Raw genomic sequence first — 20,362 nt, forward strand, 5'->3', positions numbered from 1 at the left:
GTTAAAATAACACTTCTTATATACAGTAAAACACTGATGTTCACTTTCAGAAGTTTAGGGGTGTTTTCGAGTCACAAAAAGAGGATAAAAATATATCTATATAAAGAAAAACCTATAAAGTAGGTTATATAATTTTAAATAAATTTTAAAGATAATTTAAGTTTATTTTACACACTTTAAGCATTATCGTATCGCATATCGCATTATTTTATGAGTTATCACATATCGCATTTTTCTTCAATATCACATCATACTGTGGTGTGTGTGTGTGTGTGTGTGTGTGTGTGTGTGTGTGTGTGTGTGTGTGTGAGAGACGTTGTTAGGCACTTTCTGAAGGTGGTTATGTGTGTGTTTGGAAGGAAAGACGTGTAAAGAGAAAAACAGGCACGACAAATTTTACTGACATAACGTGAGTAAAACTGGATACTGGAATATACATTAAAACAGAAAACAGTGTCAGGTTGGATTTCATGTCGACTCTATTGGAGAATATATACGTCATGCCTGATCAAACTAGCTGGTTTGGTAAGTTTGGACTCGTTTGACTGAATTTACGCTTCTCGTGATCTTAAAAGGCCTCTGCTGAAATGTTTAAAATGAGCTAAATATCAATTATGCCTAAATATGAATTAAATATTAAAATGTAGAAGTTGTAAGTTTAAAAAAAAAAAAAAAAAAAATTTTTTTTTTACCATTTTACTTTTTTTTTGGTTACGATTTAATGGTTAAATTACATTTTACTAATAAAAATATATATAATTAATTGAAATCATGTAATAAATACAATTTAACAAAGTATTAAACGTTTAACAAAAATGAAATTTTTTAGGGCCCTATTTTTTTTTCTGAAAATTCTGTTTTAATGGTTACATTAAAGTTTTACAATCATGACACGCATATAATAACAATTATATTTTTCAATTATATACAACAATTTATTTCAATTTGATTTATTTCATTTTGTTTTAATGATTTATTTAAATTAAGAATCAAAAAGCATGTTTTATAAATTGAATTGAAAAAACTTTAACAATTTAATAATAGATTACTATTTTAGGGCCCAATGAAATGTTATAATTTTTCAGAAAAAATTTTCATGCAAACATAAATTTAAATATATTCACACTTTTTCTGGATTTATGATTTGAATAATTAGCATTATTTAAGAGTTTTCTTCACTGCACTGTTACTCTAACGTGGAAAATAGTTTGAATAGAGAATAAGAATACGCATCCAAACTCTTGACCGCGAGTGAAACTGCCATAAACCTCACACACACACACACACACACACACACACACACACACACACACACACACACACACACACACACACACACACACACACACACACACACACACACACACACACACACACACACACAAGTGTCCGGCAGCTCAACCCGCAGTGACGCCTCTCCATTGTGTTCCTGAAGCTGATGGTTATCTTGATAAAACCCATCATTCATTTCAACCCATTACTGGAGCCGAACACGACAGTGTTCATCAGCGGAGGATCCAAAGCACACAAACACACTCGTGTGGAAGCGTGGAACATGTCCTGACAGCCGATTCCTGACACCCAAACAATGCATTCGCTGCTCTCGAGGTTGCGTAACAAGCGGAGACGACGGAAAAAAAGGGTTTGGACGTGATGCTGAATCATTCAAACTCTGTTCTGGAAAAAGTTTATTCAATGTTTTCCAGACAGAATTCACTCTCATCTATATTCTCAGAAAGAGATATGGAGATAAAATGGTCTCATTTACAAAATACATTATTCACACAGAATTCATATTCGCAAAATACAAAAATGCACAACCATGGAAAACACAGTTCATCAATACACTAGTATGCTTGCACATTTCTTAATGTTTCTCCAAATACAAATGGATTGTTTGATCTGCTTCTGCAAAACAGAAATCGTCATGTGTGTGTGTGTGTGTGTGTGTGTGTGTGTGTGTGGATCACATTCTTTTCAGCCAATCAGATGCGAGTTTTCAATCTAATCAAAAAATTCTGAATTTTGTGATTATGAATTATGAGCAGCGTTATTATAATATTATAATTTTTTGACTTGTTTATTGTTTTTTTTTTAGATTTTTTTTTTTTTAGGTTTATGGTTTAAAATTTTAGGCCAAGTTTTATGAAGTTTTACATCACTTTAAATGAAATTAAAAACGTTAACTCAAATGAAAAATAATATATATAATATATAAATGTATATTTTATTTTATTTCAAGTAACGGAATTTTTTTTTATGGTTTTAGTTTGCTATAATAACCCTGATTATGAGTTTGTAAATTGCAAATATTTAAAGCAAGATATTGAAAAAACTTTTATTTCGATTCACAAGCTTATGATTCGATTCAGTTCCAAGTTCTCGAGCTAACTAGCAGTTAGCTCAGCCTCAGTCGCCCACAGACGCATACGGCACTCAACAAGTCGTAATCTGATTGCTTAAATCTGCAGGAGTTCCCGTAGTCGTGTGTGTCGTATTCTTTAACGCTCTGCTGGAAACAAAGCCGTCGTGAAGCCAAACCCCCTCATGGAAAAAGAACGCCGTCGTGTTTACAACTGTGACAATGGCGCTTATTAGGATCAACTAAACGCTGGATTTTCAGTATAATATATTAGAAGCACGGCGATCTGTTATCATAGGGACATCGACTTTACATGTACAAGAACTGTGATTGGGTGGTTCTTGGCAAATGAAAGCTGCGATGAAGTCACATGGCTACGCAAGACTACTAGCCAACTATCGAGTTTATGGTCATTGAATGGCTTTTCTGAGGTAAACGTAACGTGAAATATCGTTCTCAAGCTGTTTTATTGACGTCTTTCCACAGTTGAAACACTGATTGATGGATTTCATGAGACATGATTGATCTTTCAACATTCCTTCTGATGTTCATTCGTGTTTATTTGCTGCTGTAACTAGTAGTAAAGATGAAGAGATGGTCGGTTCTACAGCATTACGCCGTGTCCTAACTACACGCGATAAAAGGCTATTTTCCATGTTGATCAGAGTGTGTGTCCTATCCAGCCGCGACAGCGACATGTGACCCTTCTATTTTAGAAACGGTTTCTATTTTTCTGCGACGTCGCGCTGGAACAACAAACACAAAGTGTGGCGATGATAATCTCAGGCACTGTTTATGTGCTTTATTTAATGTTAAAAGCGTGTCATGTGACTCTGAATATCATTTAGTGCTCCAGCTTTGAGGCTGTAAAAGCAACAATGGATAATTCACCTCAGACCTTGAAATTAAACAAATGGAAACAAGAACGTTCAAACTGTGAACAAACAAGTGTATTCTTTGACAAAGATTGTAACTCAATAGCCTATGTCAGGTGTCGGCAAGTAACTTTGGCCGCGGGCAAATTTTTTTTTTTTAGCCAGTAGATGGCGGGCCAGCTACACGGAGTAGGCCTATGGATACAAATTAAATACTCTTAATGAATACTCTTAACATCTACATTGCACATATCAATGAAATCATTTTAAACAGATCAAGTACTATTGTGGTAACATATTACAGCCATTTTAATAAAGGTGTGAATAGCAATCATGCCTCATTCGCTTACAGTCCGACTTTTGAACTTTATTCCTTTTTTATTATTTATTCGGGACACACTCATACACACCTAAGGTTTAAGGAGGTCTGTGCGGGACTGTTTTTTTTCCGTCCCGCTCCCACAAGTTTCTATTCAGCAACCGCTTAAAATACACTCGGTGTTCACCCGCTTTATTTCCCGACCTGAGGGTCCGCAAAATTTAGATCTCGTTTCCATAATCTCACATTCAAATGTCTCTAACGGAAAGAGAGAGATTAATATTGCCTATAATAATTATAAATGCTATACAAAAATTGTGTTCGTGTCAATCTAAAATATTATTTTAACATTGTACTGTCAGCAGAGAAAAAAAATGTCAGAAAATATTAATGAAATATAAATAACAAATTAAATAGGACAAAGCCTATCACTCAAATTTCTAAGCAACATAAACGAAAACCATACTGCCCTACTGACAAATGAAGTCGGCTATTTTCTGCCAAACTATTTCAAACATCCTTGAAAAAAAAGAATGTTGTTGACTGACAATGGTTTCAGTGCCAAACAGCTCCTCAGAGCTACGTGTACGTGGTCAGAATGAAGTGCGGATACGCTGTCAAAAGATGTCGGGAGTGGGCTATTGTCAGTCAGACCGCCCGCTCCGTCCAAAGTATGGGTAGGCTACACCAGAGTTCTGACCGCTACCGTCTTTATACTTTAAAATTGAATCCCGCGCCGCATGATTCCATATGGGCGTTTCACACAGTATGCGGCGGTGAAATCGCCACGCGGCTACGGCTTTTCTCAAGTAGTGAAAGAGTTTTGTGCAGCATTTAGTGCAAATATTTTTTATCAGGTAATACATATTATTTATCAGTGTGTTATACCCGAATAAATAATAAGTAACGAATGATACTCGGGGCCTATTTGTAAACCGTTATTGTAAAAAAAAAATAGGCTGATAAAAAAAAAAAAAACGGACTTCCAAAATAATCCGGCGGGCCAGAAATATCGCCTATTGCCGACCCCTGGCCTATGTATTTGAATAATGTTTAAATGGTGTAATATTTGTGAATTTGATTATGTAGCGACTTATCCATTTTCTTGCAAGTGCCGTCAAGATTACTCTCTGGTGCCGTGAGACTCCACCCACACGCTGTTCTGATTGTCTGACCCCGCCCACACGCTGTTCTGATTGGCTGACTCCACCCACAAGCTGTTCTGATTGGCTGACTCCACCCACACGCTGTTCTGATTGGCTGTGGGTTTTGATTGATTTTTTACGCATCTCGCAGTCGCGTCTAGTCTGGACAGACAAATTATTTGTCGCTGGAGTCTTATCGCATCGCGTCTGGTTAGGACACAGTGTTAGGGTTACTTTAAGCACACTTTAAAGAGTGTCAAAGCAGTATTTATCGATTCAAATTGAGAAATCTATATTTTTAACCCAGCCCTAGCAAATATATAATCTTAGCTTACACATTTGTGAATCCTATATTTTAAATAAATTAATTTTGAGACTATTTTAACTCCATACAGAGAAGACCATCAAGTGTAGATGAGAAATCAGCACTAGACCAGCAACAGTCTCTAGAGCTGAGTAACACCAGGGACGTGTACTAATACGTTAACTTTCCTTCTTAAAGATGCGACTCGTCTGCATTTATATAATCACATGAATCGGCACTGATCTCTGGGATAAAACTGTTGAACGTCAGCGTTGGATTGCACAATTTACAAAACTATCAAAACTCTCCCTGAAAGATGCCTTGAATCATGAGCAAGTCATCCAAGAGACGCCCAACTCTATTCTAGTGTTGATTTTGTGGCCTATTATCACAGTGTATTTCTAACTATTTCAGTGTTATTTCTAACTCCAAACCACAGCTTCATTTCTGCATTTCGTGGTCTGAATAAAAGGGCGGACGTTTTTATCGGCAAGTCATAATAATAATAATAATAATAATAATGTGCTGACCCAAATGGCTCTAAAACCGTTCCATGAAGAAACAATCGCCACTTTCATCATTATGTGGAGAAGTTACTTTTTTCCCCCTGGCAGTCGGTCATAAATAAACTCAGAGAACTGACAAAAAGAGCCAGACACAATCTCACTGACTGACAATGCTGCGCTCATGCCACATTTCAGCTGTAAAAAGTAATCGAGATTACATCAGAAATGAGACGCAGACGACAAGAAATGTGCAAACGCCAGGTGTCTGTTGAGATCTATGAGACCTGCGTGTTTTAAAACGGCGTCTTCTCACCGGTGCTGCACCGAGAGAGTCCACATCTAGCCAGAGCAATGATAAATCACTGTCAGTATTCATGACTCATTGTCTACACACATGCACTTTCCTGCAGTCTGAGCTCGTCTTATGGTTCAAAAGGTGAATATAAAGTAATTAGGGTTCGTACAGACACTGTACAATTAAATTCCAGGACTTTCAAGGACTATAATCAGAGATCTCACTTATCAAACAATATCTTTATTATCTTTTAAATTCTAAAAAAGGGTAAATAGATAAACAAAAATAAACTAATAAAACAAAATGGTACAAATAAAGTGCAACACAAGCAATGACTGCGGAAACTTTAACCATTGCAAGGATCCTATGACAAAGATATCGCTTTCCTTATTCAATTTTATTATTTTATTCTTATTATTTTTCTCCCATGAATATATGATTAACCTGAAAAGGAAAGATGTATCATATACTTGGGGGATATTTATGAGCAATATCACACTCATATCCATGAGAAATGGCTGTATATCTAATCAGTGTTGATTTTTAGTGAAAAAATTGTTTTATCAACAAAATTAAACACTAATTTCACATTTGTCTTTCAATAATTCAAGTAGCTTTTCATAAATATCAAAGTTTAAGAGTTTTCCAGGAATTAAATAAAAAAAAAGTCAAATTCAAGTACTTTAAGCATTTGAAGCACCTTGTTAAATAAAATATTTGTTAAAGGGACACTTCACCCATTTGCATTAAGCTTTGCATTGTTAGAAACCCAGTCATACTATTGAATGGTCGTGCAACACTCTCTCATTTTCCCCTGAGACGGGAGAAATCTGTTATTTACCTCTTACACTTCCTCCTACAATGACGCAAAAATCGCCATTTTGCGTCATTGTAGGAGGAAGTGTAAGAGGGGGGGATTTCTGTTGAGACTACAGACACTCGTTCCTCATCTTTCCCAGGGGGAGGGACCCGCTCACGCTACAGACCTATTACAGATCATTGGGTGGGACTTTACTCTCTGAAACTGAAAGCAATATCCTCCATCTTGTTTGAAGCTAAGCTAACAGGCGCTGTGGAGACAGATGTAAAGTAATGACAATAGCGGAGGAGAGTGCTCAATATGATATAGACTAGAGGAAGAGGATTTCGGAAGTCTGATGCTTGAATCAGGTGTTTGTGGCTACCTTTACAAGCCGCATTATAGCGAAGAGCAGCCGAGGCAGAAGACCTGCCTGCCGCGGACGAGGAGCCCGGACTGGCTCGAGTTAGGGCGGACTGGTGGCGCCGGTGATCTCACTATGCAGCTACGAACCGCTACGAACACAGAGATAGAGTCCGTCTGCGGCAAAGAATTTCAACGATGACAATTTCTCCTGGACGAAATCTCTGAATCAGACGAGGACACGGACGTTTGTGTTGAGAACTATCCTAGTTTCGCACCGCATATGTTCTGACTGAACATCCAGGTACCATGCAATAATTCACCTTTTCGAAAGAAATACAAACGAGGAGTAATGCACTATATGAGTTCGCCAACTAACTAGACATTTTGTGTGAATGTGAAATTAATTTCAAGCTCTGGTGGTAGCTAGATTTGTAGACGGAAGAGTGATTTCTCTTATAGGCAGATATGCGCTTTCTGGATTAGTGGGAGTGGCTTGCGGAGCTGTGCAATGTGGTGCATTGTGGGAGTTGTTGTCTTTCATACAAATGCGTCCTGAAGTTATTTTTTGTCTTTTCTCGGTCACAAAGGCACCAAATTCAAAATTTCTTTTACATTTCGACTACATATATGACCCACTTTAAATAAAAAGCAATGTTCAAATGGGTGAAATGACCCTTTAAATAATACAAATATACTTTATGCACTTAATCTCACTTTATTAACCAATGTTTTTGCTGTTGACCTTCGATGATCCAATTCAAACATGAAAATAAGCAAATGATTATTCTTAATTATTACATGGCGTGGCTGAATTCCAATGTAGAATGCGGTGTGTTATTTCTTTATAACAGACCGCTGCCATGCAAAACAGCGCGTTGCTATGGACGCGGAACGGACTATTTTCTTTGGCGGAAGCAATACAATCGTTTTTAAAACAATAAACGTCTTTTTAAATCAATAATTTGTGTCAAATTAATTATTTATTTTTTAGGTAGCCATGTAATAAGCGGGATAATGTATAGAGAGGCGGTCGTTATAGCGAATAACAAGCCCGACAGGCTGAACGAGACCCCGACGCGAAGCGGAGGGGTCTTGACAGCCTGAAGGGCTTGTGAAGGGCTCTCTATACATTATCCCTTACTTAACCGAGGCGAGCACAAATCGTGTTGATAATTAAAACACCATTAATCGTGCAGTTCTATGAACCTGTGCATTTAAAGTAGAGGTCGACCGATTCATCGGTTTTGCCGATTAATCGGCACCGATTGTTGATTGGTGGAACTATCGTTATCGGCAAAAATACATACCGATAGTTTTTCCTGGTTGCGTCCGTTGCTGGAGTGGCTGAGAAGCGCGCGCTGTCATTCATTACACAGTAAGAGAGAGCTGAGAAGGCTCTGCTGGCATCATGCAGTACAAGAGCGGCCTCTAGAGGTGTAATACAAACTATCACTGATGCCTGGTGTTGTTTATTTCCACACGTGATTCTGCGTGCTGCACTGAGAGCACACGCTGCGTGGAGAGCGCTCAGATGCGCGTTTAAACCACCGACAGCTAAAAGGTCTGTATACACAGTACATTTTGTCATATCATTATAAAGTGATTAATTTGTTGACTAAATGCTGCATTAGTAGAGAAAGAACAGCACAACAGTATGTTCGTTTGCCTTCGAGGCTGAGAGGACGCTAACATTAGTAGTACCTCAAGCGGTTAAAACACTGACAAAAATAAACGTAAGTCCGACCCAAATGTTTAATGTCACAATTGTTACCATCTATTTGCATTAGTTTATATCCAGCTAGTCACTTTTATGCATTAAATATGCAGAGAAGTTGCATATTTAAAGCTAGAGACGTAAGATAGCAAACTGATATGTTCATACAGCCAACAGAAACATATAAACAAATCAGAAAAGCATTAGATTTCGGTTATTTTTTCATCATCACTTTAATATGTATTTTTTTATTTTGATTAGATAATCATCAAGTGTTTATAAAATAGAAGCAAAAGTATGAGACTATACATGTAATATTTTTGTCATTTCAATGCTCTGGCGTTTTAGATATTTAAAGTTGGCCATCTTTAAGCATGACTGTTTGGGTTTAATATGAAATCATAACACTTACAATAAAATTACATATGTAACATTAACTAAGGTTAATAACTGCTGTATAAGGATTGTTCATTGTTTGTTTGTTAATTAAAATGTACTAATACATTTTTGAAATTAAGGTTTTTATTTGTTAACCATAGTTAGGCCTAATGCACTATCAAACTAACATGAATGATCAAGGTGCAATTTGTTTTTATCCAGTATCAATTTTAAAAACTATCGGTTGATTAATCGGTTATCGGCAAGTATGGCCCAACCTAGCTATCGTTATCGGTAAAATCCACTATCGGTCGACCTCTAATTTTAAGTCAGATAAATGTGGCACTGATGGGGTGTTTGACATACTTCTGTCGTTTGACCGGATCTGATTCTGAAGGATGAATGTAGTCGTCGAGAATCTGATCGAGCCGTTTGTCATCAGGAAACCTGACGAAAGGGAAAATCAATTAATGAAAAACAAATAAAACTGACAATTAAAAGAAATAGCTTGCCTTAAAATGAAATTCTGTCAATATTTACACACCCTGATTCTCGTGATTTTGACGAAACATCATGCAGCTCTCGTCCATATAACAGTTCATAGTGACCAAAACACTGTTCTCTGAATCGTGACATGAATTAAAACTCTCGTTTCATGGATTTGGAATGATAAAATTGTCATTCTGAGGGTCGAGAAAGTGAATACTTACAGAAGGTTTTATTTTTGCCTGAACTATCCCTTTAATAATGCTACTCATAACTATTGGCTTGCCCTTTTCCCCCGTTTTAATGTCCCATTAATGGTCCAAAATGCATGTCTAATCAATTACAAAACCAATACAATTTAACAAAACGTATTACTTTTTTTTTGAAGCCCTAGGAAATCCATTTTTATTTCACAAATTCTGTTTTATTTTCCCCAAATTCTGTGTTTTCGGTTTTAATTTTTCTGGATTTAATCTAATGATTTAATTATGCTAATAATCAAAAAGCACATCCAATCAATTGAATTCATAGAACAATTTAATAGTGTCATTGTTACAGTAATAGGCCCTGTGAAATGTTTTTTGTTGTTGTGTTTAAATTTTTTTGGATTTATGATATAATTCAAATTTATATAAAAAAAACGGTGTAATTAAATGAAGGTATAAAACATTAATAATTTAATGAATCATTTAAAATGTAATTAAATAAAAAATGAACAATCCATATCACAATTTGACATTATATTGTACATTACATTTGTATGACTGGATTCTGTTATCCACACCATACGATGTCATCAACCGAAACACCGCCTAAATACTTAGGAAGGGAGTTTCATACCTCTCTGAATAAACCGCATTGCTCTGAGGAAAATGGATCTTCAGATGCCAGTGGAATCGTCCTTCCCTGCAGGATTAAAACCAGAAAGATATTTCACAACGGAGTTATGGTTGCCAAAACACCATCTAGACCACATACTGCATTATACAGTCCAACACACATTTATTCAGACGCCTTCAACATTCCTCACATCATCACAGTTTATTCGCTATAGTTTAGAGAATGGTAGTAAAATATGAGCAGAACTCAGTTGATATTTGACTGACTGGTTTTGTCCGTCCTTCTGTTAGACTGTCTCACACATGAATTATGTTGAATATCTGTCAGCTGTTAAATTTAACTACACAATTAGATAATACCAGTTTAGCTCAACCAATCACCAAGCAATGCTTCATTGTGTTCAGTCTGTGTGTAAAAAGAGCATTAGCAATTAAAGAAAACACACTTCAGCAAAACATGATCAGCGCAAAGTGTCCGAATCACTTTTGGTCCCAAATGTCACTGGAAGTCGCTGTATGAAGAATTTGAAAATCAGATCGATGTGAAGCACTGAAATCATGGTCTCAATGTTCTAACAGAAAGAATTGTTAAGTTCCAAAAAAGTCAGTGTGACGGCCAACAGCAAAGTTTTTCCAGTAATCAAACTCTTTGAGAAAGCTGGACAGTCCAGACAGCATCACTATGGTCAACAATAAACCGGTTCACATGATTCAGATTGCACATGTGTTGATCAAGCCCTGCCTGGCATCATGGTTAGTATTTACTGGAACAACATGCTGGAGTGTCGCCAGTGTCTGACAGGCCAATGTTGCCAATGCGTTCGAGAAGGTGTGTGTTTGGAGGGAACGAATCAATGCTGGGCATCATGGTTATGATGACGATAATTCAGCTGGCAGAAACCCCATGTTGAGTGGCAGAACTGGAGTACAGACAATAAAACGAAAGATTTCTTTACAAGATTCAAAGAACATGAAATCCCGCTGACCACTTCCACAGCTGCTGCTAAGAGTTTTACACTCAAGAACTCTTAATGCGACATGCACAAACCAGAAAACTTGGCTCTGTCAGCACGATCCTGGCAATATGAGGACGAACAGAAACCAAATCCAACCCCTGAGAGTCCTGTTATGGGCCGGGCAGATCCCACACTCACTGGAGCTGCTGTAGGGCACATGGATGCCAAGAACAAACTGCTGAAGATGTCACACTGAGATTTATTAGCCTCAAGTTAAGGTTGCCAAACGACTTAACCTCAATCGATCAATCAAATTTTGGTGTGACTTGCTGGACTATAAAAAGTTTTAAGACGGACGGACGGGTGGGTGGATCGATGGATGGATGAGGGGTGTGTGGATGGATGTGTGGATGGGTGGGTGGATGGATGAGTGGGTGGGTGGATGAGTGGATTGGTGGATGGATTGGTGAATGGATGGATGAGTGGATGGATGGATGGATGGATGGATGAATGGATGGATGGGTGGATGGATGGATGGATGGATGGGTGGATGGATGGATGGATGGGTGGGTGGATGGATGGATGATGGGTGGATGGATGGGTGGGTGGATGGATGGATGAGTGGGTGGGTGGAGGGATGGATGAGTGGGTGGATTGATAGATGGATGGATGGATGGATGGGTGGGTGGATGGATGGATGAGTGGGTGGATGGGTGGATGAGTGGATGGATGAGTGGGTGGATGGATGGATGGATGGGTGGATGGATGAGTGAGTAGATGGATGGAAGGATGGGTGGATGGATGGATGATGGTGGATGGATGAGTGGGTGGATTGATAGATGGATGGATGGGTGGGTGGATGGATGGATGAGTGGGTGGATGGATGGATGGATGGATGGATGGATGGGTGGGTGGATGGATGGATGAGTGGGTGGATGGATGGATGGATGGATGGCTGGATGGGTGGGTGGATGAGTGGATGGATGGATGGATGGATGGGTGGATGGATGAGTGAGTAGATGGATGGAAGGATGGGTGGATGGATGGATGATGGTGGATGGATGAGTGGGTGGATTGATAGATGGATGGATGGGTGGGTGGATGGATGGATGAGTGGGTGGATGGATGGATGGATGGATGGATGGGTGGGTGGATGGATGGATGAGTGGGTGGATGGATGGATGGATGGATGGCTGGATGGGTGGGTGGATGAGTGGATGGATGAGTGGGTGGATGGATGAGTGAGTAGATGGATGGAAGGATGGGTGGATGGATGGATGATGGTGGATGGATGGGTGGGTGGATTGATAGATGGATGGGTGGATGGATTGATAGATGGATGGATGGGTGGGTGGATAGATGGATGAGTGGATGAATGAGTGGGTGGATGATGGATGGATGGATGAGTGGATGGGTTGATGGGTGGATGGATGAGTGGATGAATGAGTGGGTGGATGATGGATGGATGGATGAGTGGATGGATGATGGATAGATGGATGGATGAATGATGATGGATGGATAAGTGGATGGATGGATGGATGGATGGATGGATTGATGAGTGGATGGATGATGGATGATGGATAGATGGATGATGAATGATAGATGGATGGATGAGTGGATGGATGGATGACTGGATGGGATGGATGGATGGATGGATGATGATGGATGGATGAGTGGATGGATGATGGATAGATGGATGATGATAGATGGATGGATGGATGCTTTAATGTAGGATTTTTTAATTCAAAAAATGTACATTGAGAAAACTTTGGAAATCTAAAATCAAGATCATCTGATCAATATTTTTAAGTGTAAAAGCCTAAGTGAAAAATTACTTGGTTTAAAACGCTCAATTTATATGGATTAATTTCATGATGCCTTTATGAACCTCACTAAGTTTTGAGTGAATAGACTTTCGATGGACAGAATCCTCTCAGTTTGCATTACAACTATCTCAATCTGTGTTTCGATGATGAACCAAGGTCTTAAGTGTTTGGAACGACAAAATGGACGACAAGTTATGGCTAAACAAACACTTTAATGGGACAAACGTTCTCCAGATTAACTCTGCATTAGTCAAAATGGGCCAAAAGTCAACGAAACACTCAGCACTGACTTATTTGCTATAAACATCACAAATCACATGACTAGAACAAGAGGAATCTTTGATATGCCCATCATCCGCTGACTCATCCGCTGCGTGCCAATCCCAAAAGAGTCTCCGCCAAGACTTGAGCGCACACACACACCAGATCCAGATGGCACTGTTACACAACCAGCCCCTCCAAAACACACACTTGAGACGCGAGATCAGATATCAAGGTTCTGGCAGAGGAGTGTGGACAGGAATGGTGGTGGTTTTCCAGCCTGGGGTGGGCAGCAGGTCAGGGCGAAGGACTGGGGTTTGGAGGAGAGCAGGGTTTACTTTCACAGGTGTAAAGATGTTCTGCCGCCCTCCAGGCAAAGGTATTTATGAGTTTGCACAGGCTTGGCGTCCCGCTAGAGATCAGGGTGGAAGGCGTGGTGGAAAAGTCCTGGAATACCAGGTGCGAAGGCATTGTTACGCCTACAACATCCAATGGAAACTTTTTTAGTTTTTTTTTCCCTAATGGAAAAAGAGATGTGATGCACTGCAAAAGGGATTTTCCTTGTCAACATTTTTGGCTTCTTTTCCAGTAGAAATATCTTGAATAAAGATACTAGGATTAGGGATGCACCGATACATTTTGGCCGATAACCGATAATTCTTTATGTTTGAAATAACCGATATATTGGCCAATAAATCTAAATCCAAATTTTTTTTTTAAATGTTTGAGAGCCTGATCACAAAAATAAGAGTCTCACCATTAAAATCCATGTCCCAAACACACAATTATTATGTTCTCATTATGATTTTATGTAGCTGATATTATAGACTTGCGCTACACCGTATTTTCCTTTTTTGAAGTGGTTACAATCATATTTCAAGCAATTAAAGCCATCATTATGAACAGTGTGCATCTGAAGAGTCTCAGCTGGAGGAAATGATACATGATTTATTGGCTTTAATATGCCGATAACGATAACATTAAAAATCGGCAGATACCGATATGGCACTCTGCCGCCCTCCAGGCAAAGGTATTTCTGAGTTTGCACAGGCTTGACGTCCCGCTAGAGATCAGGGTGGAAGGCGTGGTGGAGAAGTCCTGGAATACCAGGAGCGAAGGCATTGTTAGGCCTACAACATCCAATGGAAACTTTTTTCTTTTCCCCTAATGGAAAAAACTCAACATCTTCCTCAACATTTTTTGGCTTCTTTTCAGGAGAAATACACTGTAAAAAAAATTATATGATTAATAAGTTATGACAACATATGTTTTTACACTGCTTTAACTCATCAAAATAAGTTAAGCAATACAAAAAAAAAACAAATACAAAAAAAAACAATAATAATTATAATAATAATAATAATAATAATAATATATATATTATTTAATAAATTATGTATTACATATTCTAATAATTTAATTATAAACAAATATTAAGACATTTTATTAAATAATAAAATTAAATGTATAAATACATAGCCATTATATATAATAAATATGATAATCATATATAATTGCGCATTTATATATTTTTCATTTAAATATTTAAAAAAGTGTGCGCATATATATATTATTAATATAAAATGTTATATTTATTTGCAAAATAAATACAATGTATATGTGTGTGTACATGTATATTTATATTTATTTTATTTTTACAAAAAAATGTATTACACACATGCACACAAATTTTATTAAATAAAATTAAATAAATAAGTCCTTAATAAAGCGAAAAAAAAAATCATCTGAGGAGGATTAGACAATATGACGATAATAAATACATTTTATATTATATATAAATATATCGTTTTTCACTCATATTCATGCAATCTCTGAGCTGCATAATTTTTTTTTTTTGTAATGTCTATCCAATGCTTTTCGCATCAAACAAGTGACAGTTTAATGTAATTTAAGTTGCAATGACTTAAACATCAAAGTTGATTGTACTTAAAAAAACTAAAGGCAGCAACTTTTTTTACAGTGTATCTAAGCATTCTTGATTAAAGATACTAGGATTAGTGATGCACCAATTTTGGTCGATACCGATAACCGATAATTCTTCTTTGAAAGCTGATAACAACCGATGTATTGGCCGATAAATCTAAATCCGAATTTTTATATAGTTTTTGAGAGCCTAACGCTAAAGTTAAAAAAGATCATATATCGGCCGATACCGATATGGTGGCTGATATCTCACGCATTCCTAACTAGGATCCAAAACATCATAAGAAAGGTCTTGTTTTCTGAGAAATTGTTTAAATGGATTTAGTTCATGATTAAAATTAAAACAATTTTTTTTTTTTAATTATTTTAACCCCTTAATTTGGATCCATTTCTCAGAAAATGAGATTTTTATGGATATCAAGTAAATGTTTTGGATATTTCCATTCGGAGAGATGCCAGCGGACAGGAAAAATGGAGACACCCAAGTGTAAAACGAAAAGACGTGTAAGATTTCTAAATCACCATAGAGACGGGTTTTGTTTTCATAATAATATTGGGATACAGAAGGATTCTTCAACGGTGAGGTCAAGTCGATCATACACCTGTTGTAGGCCCTGGGCAAGGAAAAACCATTAAAAGGTGTGTTATCTTTCACACACCTGGTTAGCCCTCAGCTACAGCTCCCAACTGGTCGCTCAAGTCCAGATCTTTTCTCACAGGGAGTACTGTAAAGATTCGAGAGCTCAAACTGACCTTTGTTGGCTTCGTGGCATCTTTAAAGGGGACCTAATATACAAAATTCACTTTTACATGGTCTTTGAACATACAGCAATGCATACAGAGCATAGGATAATAAAGTAAGCTGTGACATATTATACCCAAATATTCTTCATACAGTGACTACCAGCAAAAAATTATTCATAACTTTGAGCTGATCATGTTTTGCTGAAGTGTGTTTTCTTTACCTGCTAATGCTCTTTTCACACACAGACTGCAACACAATGAAGCATTGCTTGGTGATTGGTTGAGCTAAACTGGTATTATCTAATTGTGTAGTTAAATTTAACAGCTGACAGATATTCAACATAATTCATGTGTGAGACAGTCTAACAGAAGGACGGACAAAACCAGTCAAATATCAACTGAGTTCTGCTCATATTGTATTACCATTCTCTAAACTATAGGGAATAAACTGAGATAATGTGAGAAATGTTGAAGGTGTGTGAATACATTCTGGTTTAACTGTACATGTGTCGGCAGTGTGACAACCACTCTACAATGGTAAAAATCCACACACTCTTTATTTAATATTCCCCATAAATCATAAACAGCGTCTCAAAATGAGTTGTTCACATTTTCTATACATAGTGACATCACAGTGTAACAGAAACAGGTGCAGTTTCTCTTATATTAGATTTCAAACAAAAATGATAGGCCTATTTGATAATATCATTCTTGAAATGGAAGAAATCACTGCAGATTCCAAATTTATAGGATACGGTTTAATTTTTTTATTTTTTTTTTTTATTTTTTAGCAGTAATGTTCATTTTATAGCAAGTATTTGATTCCTGATGTCAAGTATCTGATTGCAGATTTGGAATCGATTTTCTATTTCCAACCCTTATACACTCTAAAAAAATATTGGGTTATTTTTTTACCCAAATCCTGGTTTGAGCCTTTTGGGTCATTTTTTCTTCTTCTTTAAGTGTTTGGGTAGTTTTTGTGTTGCCCAGATCCTGGGTCAGACGTAACAACCCAGTGTTTGGGTAGTTTTTGTGTTGCCCAGATCCTGGGTCAGACGTAACAACCCAGTGTTTGGGTAGTTTTTGTGTAACCCAGATCCTGGGTCAGACATAACAACCCAGTGTTTGGGTAGTTTTTGTGCTACCCAGATTCTGGGTCAGACGTAACAACCCAGTGTTTGGGTAGTTTTTGTGTAACCCAGATCCTGGGTCAGACATAACAACCCAGTGTTTGGGTAGTTTTTGTGTTGCCCAGATCCTGGGTCAGACGTAACAACCCAGTGTTTGGGTAGTTTTTGTGCTACCCAGATTCTGGGTCAGACGTAACAACCCAGTGTTTGGGTAGTTTTTGTGTTACCCAGATCCTGGGTCAGACGTAACAACGCAGTGTTTGGGTAGTTTTTGTGCTACCCAGATCCTGGGTCAGACATAACAACCCAGTGTTTGGGTAGTTTATGTGTTACCCAGCTCCTGGGTCAGACGTAACAACCCAGTGTTTGGGTAGTTTTTGTGTTGCCCAGATCCTGGGTCAGACGTAACAACCCAGTGTTTGGGTAGTTTTTGTGCTACCCAGATTCTGGGTCAGACGTAACAACCCAGTGTTTGGGTAGTTTTTGTGTTACCCAGATCCTGGGTCAGACGTAACAACCCAGTGTTTGGGTAGTTTTTGTGCTACCCAGATCCTGGGTCAGACGTAACAACCCAGTGTTTGGGTAGTTTTTGTGCTACCCAGATTCTGGGTCAGACGTAACAACCCAGTGTTTGGGTAGTTTTTGTGTTACCCAGATCCTGGGTCAGACACGACAACCCAGTGTTTGGGTAGTTGTTGTGTAACCCAGATCCTGGGTCAGACATAACAACCCAGTGTTTGGGTAGTTTTTGTGTTGCCCAGATCCTGGGTCAGAAGTAACAACCCAGTGTTTGGGTAGTTTTTGTGCTACCCAGATTCTGGGTCAGACGTAACAACCCAGTGTTTGGGTAGTTTTTGTGTTACCCAGATCCTGGGTCAGACGTAACAACCCAGTGTTTGGGTAGTTTTTGTGTTACCCAGATCCTGGATCAGACGTAACAACCCAGTGTTTGAGTAGTTTTTGTGCTACCCAGATTCTGGATAAGACTTAACAACCCAGTGTTTGGGTAGTTTTGTGTAACCCAGATCCTGGGTCAGACGTAACAACCCAGTGTTTGGGTAGTTTTTGTGTTGCCCAGATTCTGGATAAGACTTAACAACCCAGTGTTTGGGTAGTTGTTGTGTAACCCAGATCCTGGGTCAGACGTAACACCCCAGTGTTTGGGTAGTTTTTGTGTTACCTAGATCCTGGGTCAGACTTAACAACCCAGTGTTTGGGTAGTTTTTGTGTAACCCAGATCCTGGGTCAGAAGCAACAACCCAGTGTTTGAGTAGTTTTTGTGTTACCCAGATCCTGGGTCAGACGTAACAACCCAGTGTTTGGGTAGTTTTTGTGTAACCCAGATCCTGGTTCAGACGTAACAACCCAGTGTTTGGGTAGTTTTTGTGTAACCCAGATCCTGGGTCAGAAGCAACAACCCAGTGTTTGAGTAGTTTTTGTGTTACCCAGATCCTGGGTCAGACGTAACAACCCAGTGTTTGGGTAGTTTTTGTGTAACCCAGATCCTGGGTCAGACGTAACAACCCAGTGTTTGGGTATAGAGTGTAACTATATAATTTTTTTTTATTGAATTCATATTTGACACTTTTCCCAGACATTGCTGATAATCGTCTGGTAACTGACTGTTATAATCATCTTTGATATATGATAATATCGTCCATCCCCATTGCACTTCTAGGGACACCTAAGACTCCTTTTAAATCTTGTAACACTGTGCATAATCTGTCCTCTTTAAGTCTTAAACACACAGTTTTAGTCACTTTGAACTGGTACTGAAACACATGCCCACATGGCCATCAGTGAAATCACTGCATCGGCTGTGCTCAATGCAAAACACAAAAGGTTTATCGATGCAAACCATGAATAGACTCTGAAAACCAACAAACAGCAGAGATCAGGTTCAATCAGATGATCTCATGAGTGAGAAATTTCAAAAAGACGCTGGAACAGCAAAGCCTGTTGGGTAAGAGTTGTGGTTGGTTTAACAATGCTTTTATTATGTCACTCTCAGGAAATCATTATCAACAGAATCAGGAACGTCGGAAAGTGCCAGAAGTCTTAGACTAAATAAGCTTTTCAAATTACTAATGGCGTTTATTTGCAGTAAGCAGCCAGAAGCAATCAGTGTCTGAGGAATGAGTTAAAACCCCTGTGGTCTAAAGAGAAAAGAAACAGTCAAGGTTCATTGTAACTAAAACCTGCTTTATATACAGAACTGTTAATTAAGTTTTCCTGTTAATTTTCTGTATTCCTGATAATTTACTCACCCCCACGTTACCCAAGATGTTCATGTCTTTCTCTCCTCAGTGGAAAAGAAATGCAGGTTTTTGAGGAAAACATTCCAGGATGTTTCTCCATATAGTGTCTTCAATGGGGTCCAACGGGTCGAAGGTCCAGATGTGAGTTTCAGTGCAGCTTCAAAGTCTCGACACGATCCAGCTGAGGAATAAGAGTCTCGTCTAGACACACCAGCGGACATTTTATAACAAAAATAAACATTTATATACCTTTTAACCACAAATGCTCGTCTTCCACTAGCTGCGATGCGACACACATTACGTAATCAGGTTAAAAGGTCAGGCGTGACGTAGGGGGAAGAACCGACCTAGTGTTTACAAAGCAAACGTGCAAAGACTAAGTCAAAAACCATCTACAAAATAAAATAAAAGGTAAAATAACGATTTCGGACGATTTGAAGTTGGAGAAAATGAAAATTTTCACCCTACTCTACATTTTCCATCTACAGCAGGTTACGGCCTGACCTTTCCAACGTCATTACGTAATGAGTGTAGTCGCCGTGGACGTGCAAGACGAGCATTTATGGTTAAAAATAAATAAATGTGTATTTTGTTATAAAATGTCCGCTGGTTTGTCTAGATGAGACTCTTATTCCTCGGCTGGATCGTGTCGAGACTTTGAAGCTGCCCTGAAACTCACATCTGGACCTTCGACCCGTTGGACCCCATTGAAGACACTATATGGAGAAAAATCCCCAAAAAACCTTCATTTATTTTCGACTGAAGAAAGAGGAGCATGAATATCTTGGATGATGTGTGGGAGAGTAAATTATCAGGAATTTTAATTCTGAAGTGGACTACTCCTTCATATACAAC

General features: G+C 38.3%; 1 protein-coding gene across 3 annotated transcripts in view; it reads right to left on the reverse strand.

Moving 5' to 3' along the window:
• Nucleotides 1-20,362, reverse strand: part of znhit6 (zinc finger HIT-type containing 6) — a 44,705-nt gene that overhangs the window by 11,543 nt on the left and 12,800 nt on the right. For all 3 annotated transcript variants that reach the window (XR_014031723.1, XR_014031724.1, XM_081387023.1), the window contains exons 6-7: nt 10,390-10,455; nt 9,430-9,510 (exon numbers count right to left, since the gene is read on the reverse strand). Coding sequence is in view for 1 of the 3 variants with exons in the window: in XM_081387023.1 (XP_081243149.1) it covers nt 9,430-9,510; nt 10,390-10,455 (147 nt within the window). In the remaining 2 variants the exon portion in view is untranslated. The remainder of the gene's footprint in view (nt 1-9,429; nt 9,511-10,389; nt 10,456-20,362) is intronic.

This window comes from Scardinius erythrophthalmus (genome assembly GCF_964197995.2).
Source record: "Scardinius erythrophthalmus genome assembly, chromosome: 15".
NCBI lineage: Eukaryota > Metazoa > Chordata > Actinopteri > Cypriniformes > Leuciscidae > Scardinius > Scardinius erythrophthalmus.